The 17,044-nt window shown below is 41.6% G+C and overlaps 4 protein-coding genes across 8 annotated transcripts in view; 2 read left to right on the top strand and 2 right to left on the bottom strand.

Moving 5' to 3' along the window:
- The window catches only part of LOC125769640 (hemicentin-2-like), a 218,616-nt gene that overhangs the window by 127,137 nt on the left and 74,435 nt on the right, over window positions 1–17,044 (bottom strand). The window lies entirely within an intron of this gene.
- On the top strand, window positions 62–4,117 carry LOC125769610 (transmembrane protease serine 9-like). Its single transcript, XM_049438398.1, has 11 exons — window positions 62–429; window positions 499–591; window positions 654–855; window positions 933–1,100; window positions 1,158–1,252; window positions 1,326–1,483; window positions 1,547–1,992; window positions 2,056–2,333; window positions 2,410–3,071; window positions 3,142–3,490; window positions 3,555–4,117. The coding sequence occupies exons 1-11, from the start codon at window positions 387–389 to the stop codon at window positions 3,845–3,847; spliced, it is 2,787 nt and encodes a 928-aa protein (XP_049294355.1). The 5' UTR covers window positions 62–386; the 3' UTR covers window positions 3,848–4,117.
- On the top strand, window positions 4,186–8,001 carry LOC125769612 (uncharacterized). Its single transcript, XM_049438399.1, has 11 exons — window positions 4,186–4,393; window positions 4,456–4,542; window positions 4,614–4,815; window positions 4,894–5,061; window positions 5,172–5,266; window positions 5,364–5,518; window positions 5,586–6,025; window positions 6,092–6,348; window positions 6,420–7,090; window positions 7,156–7,501; window positions 7,577–8,001. Exons 1-11 carry the CDS (start codon window positions 4,339–4,341, stop codon window positions 7,861–7,863), a joined length of 2,763 nt encoding a protein of 920 aa, XP_049294356.1. The 5' UTR covers window positions 4,186–4,338; the 3' UTR covers window positions 7,864–8,001.
- On the bottom strand, window positions 13,677–15,670 carry LOC125769495 (uncharacterized). Its single transcript, XM_049438228.1, has 2 exons — window positions 13,794–15,670; window positions 13,677–13,746 (listed from the first exon to the last, which is right to left on the bottom strand). The coding sequence occupies exons 1-2, from the start codon at window positions 15,668–15,670 to the stop codon at window positions 13,677–13,679; spliced, it is 1,947 nt and encodes a 648-aa protein (XP_049294185.1).

Consider the following 17,044-nt stretch of genomic DNA (forward strand, 5'->3'; position numbering starts at 1 on the left):
CTACTAACTTGATCTGACTTGCGTTTGGCTTTCGCATACACACAACTAGCGCAACGCAAGGTAGTATTGCTTGCTGCCGACTAAACATAACGCAACACTGATATTTTCAATCACTCAATTACTGTGTTTAAGACATAAAGCCTGGTCTTTCTGATGTAAACAAAATAGCTAATGTTTTTGTCGTATGATAATTTTCCATTTTCTGTCACTTATTTGCTTTGCATTGCGTGGAACATAATATTTATTTCAAACACATACAACTCAATCTTATCAAGATGCAAATAGTGTAAGTGAGCTATTGGACTAGAAAACGCATAGGCAATCTAACAGAATGTATATTAATACACCACAGTATCGTGTTAGCTCTTGAAAAGAACTGATCGACGATGAAGCGTGTCTGTTTTGTTGTACTATGTGGTCTAGTGAAGTGTACGGATTTTAACTTCTTAGAGCTGGCTTGTTAGAAGAAAGTAAACTTTTTTTTGTATTCTTTCATAGTAATTACAGCAAGGCTGTATCCGGTTGGTTCAGGGATTGAGGAAGATATCCCTGAAAATACTTTCATGCCAAATGAACGTACTACTCTCGACGGTAATTTGCTGTTCATTTGCCTGCTTAACAAAAGCACTAAAAGTTTCAAGTCTTCCCCAAAGATTGTCACTTAAGGTACTACGTATATGGAGGCAGGGGTTTAGTAGGACCAGCTTTTGCCCAACCAGCATTTCTAACCGAATTTGCACACATTGGTGCAATCGGATGGACTCAACAGGATGGGACGATCGTATGGGCCTGCGGTGGATCATTGATATGGAACAACTACGTTATTACGGCCGCTCACTGCACGGCAAATGATGAGTTGAGTTGTGGATTAGCGATTAACGGCCTAAAGGAAGGTAATCAATCAGAAACTGATTTGTTTTCTTTGCTCATAGGAATATCCCTCCCGATGTAGTTCGTTTTGGTGATCTTAACATATATAGTGCTGATGATGATACGTACGCACAACAGATCACGATCGTAAATATATTTCGTCATCCGAAGTACCTGTTTAGTTCAAAATACTACGATATAGCACTGCTACAATTGGAGCACAATATCACGTGAGTATGAATTTGTATTGTTTGTAAAATAATAACCACTATTTCGGTTCATTCTAGTGTCCACGAAACAGTAGCGCCCGCTTGTCTCTGGTTAGATCAAGAAGTACGATTTAAACAGCTCGAATCTGCCGGTTGGGGACAAACAGGGTTTGGTAAATGTAGCTCTCGGTAATACAAGACAATTGGATGCAGTTTAAATAATGTGTCTACATACATTTTTTACAGGAGAATCAAAAACACCAGTTTTGCTCAAAGTTACATTGAAACCGATTAGCAATGAAAACTGCTCGGAAAACTACACCCCTGCAACCATTCGAGGTTTGCGCAAAGGACTTGATGAGCATCATATTTGTGCCGGTGACGAAAAGATGGATACCTGTCTGGTAAAAACAAATGTAATTAATAATGATACGAAAATGGTTAGCTCACGTTAAACTAATCTTCAGGGTGATTCTGGAGGACCTTTACACATACGACTGCAGCACAATGGCAAGGTGACGCCCTTTCTAGTAGGTCTGACATCATTTGGACGACCTTGTGGACAATCCCATCCCGGTGTGTACACCCGAATTGCACCATTTCGATCCTGGATTCTGGAAACGCTTCAATCGAATGGCGCTCCGGAGATAACAGATAGCCAATTCGAACCAGCAGACTGCGCGTTACGATACGTCGCGATACGACAGCTCGCAATATCGAATGTTGTAACAAATGGAACAGGCGTGTACGAGTCTTTCAATCCGCAGCGTTCCTACATTACGACGGACTTTATGAAGGAGATAGTAGAATTAAAATGGCCTGATTCTATCATGCCGCAGAAAACCACTTGCATGGGTGCCATCATCGATCATGACACAGTGGTAATATTAGGTGATTGTGCATCACACGCAGGGTAATATCTTTCAGGTTTTGTTTATTTCAGTACATTTTAAATGATTATTTGATTCCGTTTTAGTGTGAAACCTAGCCATGTGATTCATTATGCAAGGACCGGATATTCCTATGATGCAGTGGAGGAAATGAAATATACTGTGACGGAGGTGTACGTGCATCCGAATTACACCAAAGGTTCATATTACAATAACATCGCGGTGTTGAAGATCAACGGATCGTTTAACGTTTTACCGGCTTGCATTTGGAATGCTGCGGAATTACCACATCCAGAAATAGAAATGTCAACAGTCGGTCGGGTTGATCTGAATGTGTATCAGTATAAAGATAAAACCATACATAGTAAGTAGACAAATAACACATTTGCAGCCATGGTCATTTAAATTTTATATATTTTCATTCCCGTTTCCTGATGCAGATTCTAGCAGCATGCGACTAACTTCCACAGTTTATGCATATGACAATAACAACTGTTCACTGCCAACCCAATACCTTGTGAAGCTCGAACAAGGACTCCTACATCAACATTTGTGTTTTGGTAACGACCCGTTTCTGGTACCTCAGGTGTGTGAACTCACCAGTGGAGGTCCTCTGCAGCGTACGGTAGTTAGACTACAACGTTTCTTTACACATGTTTATGGAATCAGTCTTTTTGGGCGAGATTGCGGTTTCGGTGAGCCAGCTGTAGCTGTTCGTCTGCATGCCCATATGGATTGGTTGGAGTCAGTGCTGCTCCCCAACAGATCACTTATAGATAAAACCCCCACAAAAGATGCTGTCCTGTTCATCAACTCTGATCTTGAGCTGTTCGATAGGTGTGATTTTTATGATGGTTCGGTAGGACTTTGTGTCCCCGTGGAGCATTGTAGAGGAGTGCGGAACCGTGTGAATCGACAGGAAGGATTGTTATTCTGTACGAATGGCACTGTTGTGTGTTGTTTGCCAAAAGACGTCATGGATGATGAACAGCGCTTGCACGATGAAGATCAACAGATTGAGGATTGCGAAAATCGGTACGAACCATTCCGCCGACGCAACTTCATTGGTGCTTCACAGAAAACTGATGTTCAACCGCACATTGTAATTTAAACCTTTTTGCTGTGCTCCAGCGGTAGTTATTGTACTAAATGATTGATTATTCCTGTTTTAGGTGGATGTTGTTTGGATGGATGAAAGGAGTGGTGATTCGCACATGTTATGTCTGGGATATCTGATTACAACGAGCACTGCAATAACAAGTGCTGCTTGCACTCTGATAGAAAACCGCAAACCCAATTTTCTAACGCTGGGCTCTATCCGCAGTCAATACGAAGATCCCTCCATTCGAGCGCGAATTAAAAGCATCATCTCTCATCCTCAGTATAATTCTATCACAGAGACGAATAATCTCGCACTGTTGAAGCTGTTCGAGGCGATACAACCTACGGCAGCTGTCTTTCCAGGATGTTTGTGGAGAAATGAAACCCACACGCCGTTGGTTTCGACAATACATTCCGTTGGTAGGTAGATCTTAGAATCGTTAGAAGAATCTTCAAACAAATACACCAATTGTTTTGATTGTAGTTAAATCACAACTGCGACGAGAAAGCGTACATCCCATGTACACTTCTCATTGTGAGCGGATTATGAAGGTCAAGTTGCATGCTGGAGAATACTGCACGCTTGTTGACAAATCAATATCATCTGACTGTCCCAACTCTGGCGATCCTATTGTGTGGCACGGAAAAGGAAGCGATGCAGCACCTGTCGGGTACTTGGTAGGCATCTTCAGTAAAACTAATTGTGGAACTGACGATCTGTTCTTCAATACCCGTATCTCAGTATACGTTTCTTGGATAATAGATAACTTGCGATAGTTTAAAAAAAATTAACCTTAGAAGGTTTTAATGTTACCCAGGTAATCATGTTATTTTTTCTTCCGACTCATAAATACACATATATACGAAAAAAAAACAACATAAATTTTTGTTGCTAGGATCGCTGGCTGTTACCCATAACATGACTTTGGGTTTTGTACTCATAAATCGACCTGGGTTTTGCCTACTTACCTACATCATAAGCAGATCAAAGTGAAGCAAAACAATAAAAGAATTCCCTGGTGAATTCCCAGCTATCTCGCCCGCAAATCATGTTTTCGCTCTTCCGTATGCATGAGATCTATCACGCAGATTAACAGTTTACTCTATCGCGGACGCACTGGAAAGACGTACCTAAACCGGTTTCCTGCAGGTATATGTGAACACGAAACGGTTGTAACAGGGTAATTGTTGCAACTGAACACAGCACTTCCACTGTCTAATGAATTCCCATCGTGCATTAGTACACGATTGACTGCAGCTCAGTGATAATGGCGTGTGATTGGACGTTACTTGCATTGCTCGTTATTGCGGTGTTGCCGTACAGTAAGTAAACAGTCGAAACAATTGTTTCATGATGTACTCATCGTTCTATTGGATATTTGCAGCTGCATCCAAGCTGTTTCCAATCGATCCAAAATTGCCCGAAGATGATATGGATATGATGTTAGCGTTCGATAAAATATCATTAGATGGTGAGTAGAGCTGGACATTTTTCACCATTTGAAGAAACAGAACCAAAAGCTGGTATAATTTTCGGAACTAGACTGTCACACACGAAACTGGAAAGACGGTTTCACGGGGTTGGTGGCACCAGCCTACGGTAATCCAGCATTGTTGCGCGAGTTTGCCCATATCGCCGCGATCGGATGGACGGGAACCGATGGCAAAATAATCTGGGGCTGCGGTGGATCACTGATATGGGAGAACTTTATTCTTACGGCAGCGCACTGTGCAGCGAACGATGAGTATGTAATCAGTTGGTGTTAAAACAACTCTCGGTCTCCTTGTGCTAATTATCGGAATGCATTACACTTCACCCGCAGAGATATAGCACCGGATGTGGCTCGTATGGGTGACCTTAACATCTACAGCGATGAGGACGATGAGTTTCCGCAGCAGTTACGTATAGTGAAGATCATCCGCCACCAACAGCATCGGTACAGTGCCAAGTACTACGATGTGGCGTTAATGCAGCTCGAAAGGAATATCACGTGAGAATTTTCGTACCATTCAATGACTTTATTCGCGAAGAAGTGCGGGCGCAGTGAAGTGTTTTTTATTGTCCTCGTTATCTGTTCTTGTTCTATTGCTTTCGATCTAGTGTGCATGAAACGGTAGCACCGGCTTGCCTTTGGCTAGACGATGAGGTACGCTTCCCGAAGCTATATGCCGCCGGATGGGGTAAAACAGGTTTTGGTGAGTACAAACCCCACTCGTTGTAAATAATAAAAGCAGTAAATCCTAAAGATATAAAAAAAACAATCACACGTACTTCGATCGTTATGTCATTAAGGTGAGGACAAAACGAATATTCTGCTAAAGGTCGACCTAACCCCTATGAACAACACTGAGTGCTCGCGTTTTTACACCTCCTCCGAGCGTGGATTGCGCAATGGACTTCACGCGCATCATCTTTGTGCAGGTGATGAAAAAATGGATACGTGTCCGGTAAGTCGAGTCGGAACGATTCAACCCAGCGTATACAAATGTCATTTATCCTAATTTGCCTTTGCAGGGAGACTCTGGTGGCCCGTTGCATGTGAAATTGCTGCACAACGCCAAAATGACACCATTTCTGGTCGGTGTCACTTCGTTCGGTAAACCGTGCGGACAAGCGAATCCTGGTGTGTATGCGCGCGTATCTAGCTTCGTAGAGTGGATAATTGAAACACTCCAGAAGGAAGGAGAATCGGCGACGGTACAAAAGTTTCAACCATGGTCCTGCGCTCTGCGCTACGTACATGTGCGCGAGTACGAGGATGATGTAGTGGTTTCGAGATCTAATAATTACGAATCGTATAATTCGGATAATGCTCACTTGGTAAGTGGCGACAGTAGACAACGTGTTGAAATCATGTGGGCTAATTCCATAGTTCCTCGTCGGGAAAACTGTTCCGGTACACTCATTGAGCGTGATGCCGTTGCCACATTGGCGGAATGTGCTTCCCATATGGGGTATGTTGGAAAAAGGAAAAACTCAATGAAAATAAAGATGTTTAATATTTCCCATTCGCATTCCAGTGCCAGCCCTATGAGAGTTAAGCTGAGTAATGGAAATTTCATCAATGTTAGTGAAATCATCGTCCATCCAAAGTATAAACCAGCGAGTGGGCGATACTACAATAATATTGCAATTTTGAAACTCCCGTATGCCGTACCGATTATTCCCGCATGTGTGTGGTATAATGATTCCATTCCAGATTCCCAGTTTGAAGTTATTGGGAAAGGTCGTGCCGATATGACACCCTACAATCGTGATGAACAAATAACAATGATCGGTATGTTACAGGCTGTGAAGGTAAAAACATTTCCTCATTAGTAAAACACTCTCTGCAATTGAAACTTTAAGATCCTCGCACCATTGCAATCTCACCTCGTGCAACACTGCAGTCCAACAACGAATGCCGACTGGCCGAACAGTATCGTACACAACTCGGAATGGGTCTCCAAACGGAACATATCTGCTTCCAGAACAAACCATTCTTGGTCCCAACGACTTGCGGTCAACAGTTTGGCGGTCCTATTGAGCGGGAAATGTGGCGATTTTCCCGATACTTCAACTACGCATATGGAATGAACCTGTTTGGGCGTGATTGTGGTTTCGGAGAACCGGCCGTAGCTGTACGGTTTAACGCCCATAGGGAATGGATCGAGTCCGTAATACTACCAGAAATAGCCAACAAAAGACAGAGCAGTGGTACTGGATCAAGAGATTCGGTGATCTTTATCAATCCAGATCTAGAATTGAACGATCGATGTACTTACGGAGGCGGTATTGAAGGTGTTTGTGTTTTACACAATACCTGTCCCAGCATACGGCAACGAATGGAAAACAGTGATTCAGTTATTTTATGCTCTAATGGTTCGGTAGTTTGCTGTCCAAATCACGATGTAAGAACCTCACCGAGCGCAATCGAGATGGAGTTCAATGAGTGCGAGCAACGTTACGCTCATCTACGAAAGCAACGTCAGCAGCGTTGGGATGGATTTCAACCATTAAAAACGAGGCTACCACATGTTGTAGGTTTTTAGCCGTCTATTGTGTGAATGGCACCAAACCCACTGACACGATTACTTACTTACAGGCTGAGATAGGATGGGACGACGGATCGCAAATACAGTTTCAATGTGTCGGATATCTGATTAGTACACGTGCAGTTGTGGCAGCCGCTTCCTGTTTGGCATCAAAAGAATACCTTCCAGACGTTGTGCGCTTAGGTGGGCTCCAGTCTGGACAATTTGCTACAGATATAGCAATTATACCCGTCGAAATGACAGCGTATCATCCGGAATTTGATGTGAAATCGTACGAAAACAATATTGCACTGTTGAAACTTGTATCACCGGTGCAACCTACTGTTACTACGTTCCCGGGATGTTTATGGCAGAACAAAACTCATAATCCAGTTGAGTCGCAAATTTTTAGCGGAAGTAAGTAAATTTTCTTATATTCGTTTGAGTGAACAACGTAATTTTTATACGATCATTCCTTTTTTTTCCCCACAGATGGTTTCCAGCCGATACATCCGATGTACTTGAGAGATTGTAATGCGCGTTTTGCCCAACCATTCACAAATCCAAACAGAACATGTATGGTTCCGGGAGTATATGGAGATGAACAGAGTTGTTATCCATCGGGTAGTCCGATCATTTACAGGAAAAGTGAAGATAAAAATCTTTTCACCGAGTATATTGTCAACATATACAGTCACGGACGGTGTAATTCTTCTTCGCTGCGCATTGTACACCGCATATCGATGTACATTGATTGGTTTAAGGAGGTACTAAAATAGAAATAGATTTCCTGCGATAGGTGCAAGGAGAAAGTTTTACAGTTTTTTACTTTGTTTTTTAATAGTGGTAGTTAGTTACAGTTAACAGTTAGTTAGTTATTTATAAATAAAGTTTGATTTTCCTTATTCTCGAGATAACGGAGTTTAATATTTCTTAGTGGTTAAATTGATTTAAAAACCACTGTATGGCAAAATGTATGATATGTTACAGCCCACGGTCAGTTCATAAGATGACGAAGATGACGATCATATCAGAAGCGATAACGAGTATGCAGATGATTTTTTTTCGATGCACTAAAAAGCAGAGTCCTGTTGGAAAAATACCGCTTTAAATATGTTTATTACGAATATATTCTGATGTTATTTTTTATATCTCATAATATATCTATGCAGCAGCTAGTTTCGTTCAGCTTTGTTGGATAATAAGGTTTTTTTAGGTGTGATTAAATAAAAAAGTAAAATTAACTAAAGCGTATCATGTAAAATAGTCTTAAAAAATCTTCAAACATATTAGTATTTTTTTATTTGGATTTGCCGTATTGGGATAGCAGAAATATCATTTAAATAATAAGGCACTACATTTTATCTTTTTTTCTCAAAAAATGAATTGGTTTAAAACTAAGATGAATAAACACATAAAAATCGGTTCTATTATATATTCTACCTTTGGTGACGAAATTCGCGAGAAGCCATTTGGTTACAGTTTTTCATCTTATGCTTAATTATGTGTATAGCATATTTTTGCTCGCTGTCATTTTTATTACAAGATTATTCTATTTCAAAGACTTTGGAATGTTTGTTGATGGTGTACTCTGCCGGAAGTACAAATCAGTGACAGCTGCTAGCACGTTTCGTTCGTCGCTAATAAACAACAGTAAGCGCAAATATAAATTCCCATCACTAACCCTCTTTCATAGAGGTGGCAGCTCAAGACGACCTATTTTGTTCTACAATGGCTTCGTTCAAAATCGGAAGGAAGAAGGCACATATCCTTGCCCTAGGCACTGAAAGGCATTTCTGAATCCGGAAACGGAAACCTTGTCTCTTCATCCCAAGCTTTATGATACATCGTGACGAAGTTTCTTCTGTGCGGTTGTTCTGAATGCTGCGCCAATCGCGGACCGGATCAACGTTGAAAGCTATTGAAACTACGGTACGAAATTGTCTTGTTACGGTGCTTGCCTTCCTTGGGTCGGTTGAGTTGTTGCTAACTAACGAAGCGGATCAAACTTCCAGTCCCTTCTGATGAGTCTAGGGCTTCCCGTTCTGGTCGCCATTTTTCTATCCACAGGCACACTATCAGAGGATTTTCAGCCCAGCCATACTGAAAGAGCTCAATCGCTGCAATCCAACTATTCTCATTGGCAATCAGCACCATCTTCCTGACCACCACCACCACCACCGTGCCGTTCAATTTGTGGCTAAAGTTTCCACCAAACAGAGCAAATGGATAGCTGTTCTCTGATGAATGGCAGATAGGAAAGTAGGTCCCGATGGTCCATAAAGACACGGTTTTCCATTTGCAATCGCTGTGGATGGCATTAGCTTCGACTGATTTCACGCCGTTGAACTGTGCGAGCTTCATTTTGCTTCACTTTTTTCCAACACCCTTCAGCTCAAAAGTGAGCTCGTTGATGAGCTTTTAAATTTCGATTCTCCGATAATGGTACGAATCGGATTGGATAAGCTAGAACGGGAAATGCGCTCAAGAAATCAAGAACAACCACTAGCAAAAATAAAAAGTTTAACCAGTAAAAAAACCATTTAGTACAAAACGTGAAACATAAACAGAATGGCACCACGAAAGGTAGTGCGCTGAAAAATCATCAACCGGAGCACCCCGGGTGGATAGGAAATGGAACGGAAAATTGTGTGATTTGGGAAGTAAAACCACCTACTGCTGGACGGATCTCTTAGCACTAATGTAGCAGAAGCTTGACAAAATTGCTTCGTCATTCGGGTACGGACAAGCTTCATCAGAGGTGGACGATGGCCATTAAAAACCCATCATTTCGCGTGCCTATAGCCGGTCGGGCAATTGCAAGCTCAAAGACAGGGGATATTACTTTCAGATTAATTCTCACGCAAAGAAAAAGGGCTGCGGTCTTGAAGTAATTTTATTCCACTTGAACATTGTTGCAACACTTACAAGGGAGACACACAGAAAATTCGTCTAAGATAATCAATTTTAATAAAATTACCTTTGATTTCACCTGAAAGACATCGCATATTAAACGATTATTTTGTTTTGGTTTGCAGTGCGATTACCAACGATATATTTCCAATCGATAAAGGTGCTAGTCGGACATTTGCATCTTTCGAATTCTTGTGGAATCTAGCTGATGGACAATTTTTGTTGTTGAGCAACTGGAGCAATCCCTTGATCCTAGGCATCATAACATACTACTAAGCAAACAAACAGTTTTTTTTACTAATATTTCGAGTTGTCGCATGATGAGCATACATTGATGAAAGCAATCCTACTTAAGACCCATCGACGTAGGAGCAAAACATTCCCAGACATGTCGCGAAGTTTCATCCTCTACCACATAGCCGTAATGGTGTTTACCGTGCTTTGCTAGCAAGTTCTCTTAAGCCACCTCATGCATGCCAAAAATCTTCATGAAGCTCACACACAGCTTAAGAGCTCATCATCACCTAAGAAAACGAATAGGGGAAAAAAGAGCGTCAAAAATATCCAGCCCATGCCGTGCCGTGTGAATGGTGGTGTTGATTCAAGGATTTTCAACACATCCAATAAGCAATGAGGTGAAAAATCTCCAATCACGGCTACAAAACTGAACCGCCCTATGGTGTCATTTCCACTTCCCTAACGGTGCCTAGCGGCACAATATTTGCTTGCTTTTGCAACGATTGACGTGCCATGTTATCGACACCATTTGACGAGTCTACGAGCATGCTGTTTTGTCAACGTGTATCGCAATCAGCAGGGGAAAAAGCATGCTAAAAAAACTGCGAATGATGCACACCAACCGTCAGATAGAGCTTTAGAAAATGAAGTACAAGCGGTGCTTATTTTCGCTAAATTAATAGTTCATTTTGGCCAACGGTAGCAGCACAGACTGCTGGAACCTCAGGCGCCGTTTTTCTGCAGCGTGCCCGTATTGACAAATTCTATTAATAAATCAGGCAAAAATTGCCTCATTAGCGATGCTTTAGAAAACGTGATCAACCATCTGGGAAAGCAGTGAATTCTACGTTCGTAACATTCCATACAATTTTTGTCAAAACCTGTGTAATATCTACGTTAGAAGTTTTATGTTATAGCTAGTGTGCGTAGAAGTTCGAAACTGTAATTCATAAATTGGAAAAAGAACATTACGAAAAGTAAGTTTTAATGATCAATAAAACATTTCGAAATGTTCAAATTGTTATATGTATTGTAAGTGATATGTGCAGTGTCGTAAGTGTAGGTAAATGTATAGTGCAAGCGTTAGATGTAAGTATAATTGTGTATGTATTAGAATTAGAATAAAATTCAGTCGTAAAATAGCATTAAACAGAGCAACACTTAACCGAGGGAAATGGCGATGATTAAGTGTGCGCCAAAACGAAGCGTCGGTCCGAAATTGAACCGTGGTAGTAGAACACCTTTATACCAACAGAGCGGCGCGTCGAAGCAGGATAGCAAGTGTTACGGATGTGGAAGATCGCATAATCATCAGACGTGCGCGTCCTGCGCGTATGTGGCAGTGTTTCATCTGTAAGAAGTATGGTCATTTGTCGTCGTGTTACCGAAGTACGAACATGTATAGTTTGCGATCGGAACAAAACAGAATGAGAATGTATCACTAACGGGCATATTCGAATATAGTAGTCTCTAGTCCACAAGTGTGCATATTAAAAATCAACGGTGTAGACATTGCGTTTGAGATAGATTGTGGGGCGTGTAATGAGGTTATACCGGAATGTGTGTATCGGAAAGAATTCGGAAATGTCAAATTAGAACAAACACATTCGGACACCTGTAGGGAAAAAATGCGTAAACGTAACGGCAAAAAGTAAAACGATCTCTTTAGAAATTACAGAAACGAAAAAAGAAGAAATAAAGAAACGATAGAAGGGTTTGAAGGCAGTTTAATATTAAAACCTAATTTTACGCCATTGGAAAATAAAGCATATTCAGTGCCGTTCGCATTAATAGAAAAAGTAGAAGGCAATCTAGATAAATTAGTAAATGATTTCGCAATAGATCATTAATCTTAGCTCAATAAAATCGGTTTCAATAATATTACTAAAATAATTTAGCTATAAAGAGTGCTTCTGCAGCTTTCGAATCATCCTCAATTGTTACATAGATAAAATGAAATCATTTTATCAATCAACAGTAGGATTCGTACGTGACATAGGAATACTAAACATTCCAGCCCAAACCCTAGTTATCGTAACTAAAGATAACTGGTTTAGCCTTCCGATGGCAGATTTGTAGAGTATAGCTCTGATTCTAAACAAGAGATAAGGTAGAGTGTATCAAATCAATATTGAAAGATTTAGATTCCGAAAAACTCAAAGACTAAGAATCATTTTTGGACAAATCTTTAAGAAATACTAATGTGAGAAATTCTCACGGAGTGCTGGCTGTAAATTTTCGGAGTTTTTTCCACCAAGCCGAGAAAGCCGTAATCGTCGCGCGCCGTTCTGTTTGTGACTGTGTATTCGTCTGTCAAGTTCATTATTACATAGTTCATTTGCTAATCCTGAAGTTCACTTACTGCCCTAGATGAATAGTTCAATTAACTAATTCCCTTTCAGTTCGTCCGTGAAACATTTCATGAAAGATTTCCTATATTTCCTGTAACTCCGAATCTATTTTCAACATTCCCGGCCACCAAAGAAGGAACTTCTTTTAATTCATGAAACCTAATAAGCTAACTAAATGTAATTCGTAATGTGTACCGGAAATTGTACGATTGATCTGCATTGTGATTTGATCGATTGTTGCCGTAATCGATGAACTAGCCTAAACTGTCAGTTTTGTTTGCATTATCCCGTATGCGAAAAATGCGTGTGTGCATACTTAAGGTGCGAATGATTGCTAGCCTTCCAAATGTTGATATCACGTTGCTGCTGAGTACCGTTATCTCAACCAGCCAACCACGCTTGAGTGTATCTCTGAGATTTCCTTTGCCACTAAGGTAAGTAAGTACGTTCCATCCTGATACTAACTACTTTCTTCCTTTATAGATAACTATGCGAGCTAGCTATTTGATTGAGCTGATCGACAGCTTCCCTAAAGTTCCCGTACAAACCTATGGGAGAACTTTCTACCGTAATGAAGTGTACTGACACTGTTCGCAAATTTAACTATTGCCTCCTATACTACGCTGAACATCGCTACGAATGTGCGCATTTTAGATACGAACGCGATGCTGTTGTTCCAACCGAAAAAAGGCATAGTTGGATGCCGAGATGAATGTATGTGAATAATATGTGTGTAGTGAACCCGGCCACCGTCACACATATTCCCGAACCGTCCGCAGATGATGTGTAGTAGCACCACATGATGAAACTCATTCCGATTGAGTAGTGTAAAGAGTGTGTAAATCTCTTTACCCCGAATATGATGCCTGATGAAGCCCGTTGCTTCGCGATGAAATGATACGCCGATAAACGTGTGATGGTATGTAGATATTGATCATTCCAATATTCCCCTTGTAGATTTCGATCTTGTTGTTTTCTGTTCTTCGCAAACCCAGGGTGGTGAATGAAACCAGCGTTTATGATCCGAAAGATAGTTTGGTTTCCAACGATGTGACACGTTTGCATGATAGTTTACCGAATTGTCACGAGGGCTATACTTCCAGCGCTTGGAATGACGTTCGGCCCGAGAAATACATCGGTCTGACCTTGACTTCGATGCCTCTAAAACGATGCCAAAATTATGGTAGTGAGGTAAATGTGCAACATACCTTCCAGGAACTTTATTATAAACAGTGGAACCCTTCTGATTTGTTTTCTCTTCCGTAGGTGGACTTCCGTAGCCCGAACAATGACATGGTTGAGGAGGTGTACCGTTTGATGCATTCCCTGTCACGCTCCAGCCGAATGATGTTTCCACGAGCCAAGGTTTGCCCGTGCCCATAGATCGTTTTCGTCCTGAATGAATCTCCCAGAACGTGTCTCCGCCGATTACGATGTCTATGTTGCCCGGAACATTAAATGAAGGATCTGCCAGCTGCAGATCGGGCATACTCCACGATGAAGTATCGATGGGTGTAATTGGAGTATGCGCAAATAGTGACTCCAGAACGAGGAACTCCAGATGATTAGAATACGATTGATTCCTCGATGCCACAGTTGCGACGATCGACCCACTCGCCGACTGTGCCGTTTTTCCGATGCCCGTGACTGCCACGTTGATTTTGTTTCGAGTAGCCGTAAGCTTCCGAGAAAGTGATTCGGAAATAAAATTCGACATGGAGCCTGAATCAAGGAGCGCCCTTGCCTCATGTTTCTTTCCGTCGTCACCCACGATGAATAGGACAGCCGTTTCCAGGATCACCGAACTGCGATCGTCGTGAGCTGCCATCGTGATCGTTGTAGTGGCAGGAACATGCAAGAGTGTATGGTGTCGCTGATGACACGTGCGACAAGCATGCTCCGACTTGCAGGATTTCACTTGATGGGAATCTCCGAGACAATTCCAACATAAGTGTTTCGATGTAACCACTTCCCGACGTTGCTGCACGTCCTTACTGCCAAACACCGGACAGTTTCGTAAGAAATGGTTCTCCGTACACTCCAAGGGACACTTCGGTGGTGGTGATAGAATCATCCTACTTGACACTGGTTGTGCTACGGCTGAGTGAACGATTGTCTTCCGCGAACTTGGATAACGCTGCGTACCAGCCACCTTAGTGGTACTCGTGTCATCTTCACAAGTAGTACTCCGAGTCGCCTTCAATATTTGTATTCGATCTTGTACAAAATCGATGAGCTCCTTGTATTTGTCCTTCTTGGCATGGACCGAATGCTTTTCCCATGCTAAAACAGTAGCGTGATCTAGCTTCATAACCAGCAAATTTGTCAACGGTGTATCCCAATGATCGATGGGCTCGTTGAGCTTTAGTAACCCATTCACATGACGAATGAATTCATCCACCAAATGCACTAACTCATCCACACAGTCCGCGCGTACGGGCGGAAAGGAATGTAGCTTCCGATAATACTCACGGATTAGTGTACGTGGATTATCGTACCTTTTTAGAAGAGCTGCCCACGTCACCGAGTAGTTGTCCGCTGTCAACGGCGTGTGTTCGAAAGGAAGCCCCGCTTCCCCTTTCAATGCTGACAGCAAATATTCCAGCTTCGCAATCGAAGGAAGCTCCGGTGAAGCGTCGATCATCGCGATGAATCGGTCACGAAACGACAGCCATTTCGTTTGGTCGCCATCGAATGATGGCAATTCGATCTTCGGAAGACGTAGATGTGGTGCGTTTGGCCGACCAAACGCAAGCGTTGAAGAAGCCAAACCCGATGTGTCGTTTAGCGTACCCTCTTCCCGTCGAAGGTTGTCCCGTAGGAAGGATTTTAGCTTCCTACACCGCTCCTCGATGTTGATCCTGTCCATGATGCAAGCTTCAATCGCTTCATTACTGTCATCGAGCTCTTCCAATTTCGATACCGCGGCGAAGAACCCTTCCTTATGCCGTTCCAAGTCCTCTAACGCCTCCGGAATTTGCTTGGCGTCATCCCCAGAAAATTGCACTTGGAACCGTTCGAGAGCACTTATATTTTCCACCGCGATCCTCTTTTTTAGTTGAGCGGCTTTTATCTTCTTGTCCATGATTTTGCACGGTTTGAAAACACTCACAGGACGAAATTACACACGAAAGAAAACGTTTAAGTTTGGCGCGAAAATTCAAATAACGATGGCGCTGAAATCGTTGGCCGTTGCCCTTGATGCGGAGCGAAACGCGATGGCGTGAAACGACGCGACGAAGAATTGTACACCTTGCCCTTGTTGCAGAGCGTTAAACCGACCGAGCTCTTGTTGCAGAGCTTTGAACGAAAAAAAACTCTTTGAATTCACAATCCGGTTCGAAGGACCAAAAATGTGAGAAATTCTCACGGAGTGCTGGCTGTAAATTTTCGGAGTTTTTTCCACCAAGCCGAGAAAGCCGTAATCGTCGCGCGCCGTTCTGTTTGTGACTGTGTATTCGTCTGTCAAGTTCATTATTACATAGTTCATTTGCTAATCCTGAAGTTCACTTACTGCCCTAGATGAATAGTTCAATTAACTAATTCCCTTTCAGTTCGTCCGTGAAACATTTCATGAAAGATTTCCTATATTTCCTGTAACTCCGAATCTATTTTCAACAACTAACTAACCCCGAAAATTTTGCTTTGTCGCTAATAATATGTTTAGTAATTAATATTTTAATTAATGTTTTATTAATGTACAATTTTTAAGTTTAGTCTTCACATAACAAACAAACTTAACAACTCTTGACATTTATTGCAGAATATTTCATTAGAAACACTCAATGATTTATTGAATAGATTATCGGAAAACTTTAGATAACAGATTAGAATAATAGATTTTAATAGATTACCGGAGAAAAATTTGTATCGGTAAGAAAAATCTTGAAAGGCCGTAGCGGTAGAAACTATTCTTCCGAGGATTGTGCATGACAGTGCATGACAACCTGGACAGCGGAATATTCAATGCCTGGGGCATTCTTGAAAGCGTGGCGAAAGAATTAAGCGGATGTAAGTTCTCGCTGCGCTTATTGGCGTTGTTGGTCCGAGTGAAAAATTTTGTTCCAGCAATCCTAAGTTCCTTTTAATTTCCCATGTTGGTTTCAGATAGTTCACAATCATAGAATGCAAGATTAACATTGACCGCAGGTCACTTAGTGAATCCAAAATTACTTAAAAACCTTTAAAATACTTTTGGTAAAGCGAAAATTTCATACAAGTCGATGCAGTCGTTGCGGAGGAGTTTGCACACTAACAACAGAATCAACTGTAGAATTTTATACATATATACAGATATGACCATTAATGAAAAAATGGAAATGTTCGAGACAGATTTCTTGGTATAATATAAGATATACAGTTTTTGTTTCAGTCTTCTTAAACAAATTAATCAATTTAACAACTGGCGTATCCGAAATTAGATCTTGTTCAACATCAACATTACTCTTCGTCAATTTCC

Source organism: Anopheles funestus, chromosome 3RL (assembly GCF_943734845.2).
Source record: "Anopheles funestus chromosome 3RL, idAnoFuneDA-416_04, whole genome shotgun sequence".
In the NCBI taxonomy this organism is placed as follows: domain Eukaryota; kingdom Metazoa; phylum Arthropoda; class Insecta; order Diptera; family Culicidae; genus Anopheles; species Anopheles funestus.

Coding starts and splice junctions, on each gene's coding strand:
- LOC125769612 (XM_049438399.1), top strand. CDS start 4,339: ATGGCGTGTGATTGGACGTTACTTGCATTGCTCGTTATTGCGGTGTTG. Junction 5,519..5,585: donor AAAAAATGGATACGTGTCCG/GTAAGTCGAGTC, acceptor TTGCCTTTGCAG/GGAGACTCTGGTGGCCCGTT. Junction 7,502..7,576: donor GTCGCAAATTTTTAGCGGAA/GTAAGTAAATTT, acceptor TTTTCCCCACAG/ATGGTTTCCAGCCGATACAT.
- LOC125769495 (XM_049438228.1), bottom strand. CDS start 15,670: ATGGACAAGAAGATAAAAGCCGCTCAACTAAAAAAGAGGATCGCGGTG. Junction 13,747..13,793: donor TATAATAAAGTTCCTGGAAG/GTATGTTGCACA, acceptor GCATCGTTTTAG/AGGCATCGAAGTCAAGGTCA.
- LOC125769610 (XM_049438398.1), top strand. CDS start 387: ATGAAGCGTGTCTGTTTTGTTGTACTATGTGGTCTAGTGAAGT. Junction 430..498: donor ACTATGTGGTCTAGTGAAGT/GTACGGATTTTA, acceptor ATTCTTTCATAG/TAATTACAGCAAGGCTGTAT. Junction 2,334..2,409: donor TAAAGATAAAACCATACATA/GTAAGTAGACAA, acceptor TTCCTGATGCAG/ATTCTAGCAGCATGCGACTA.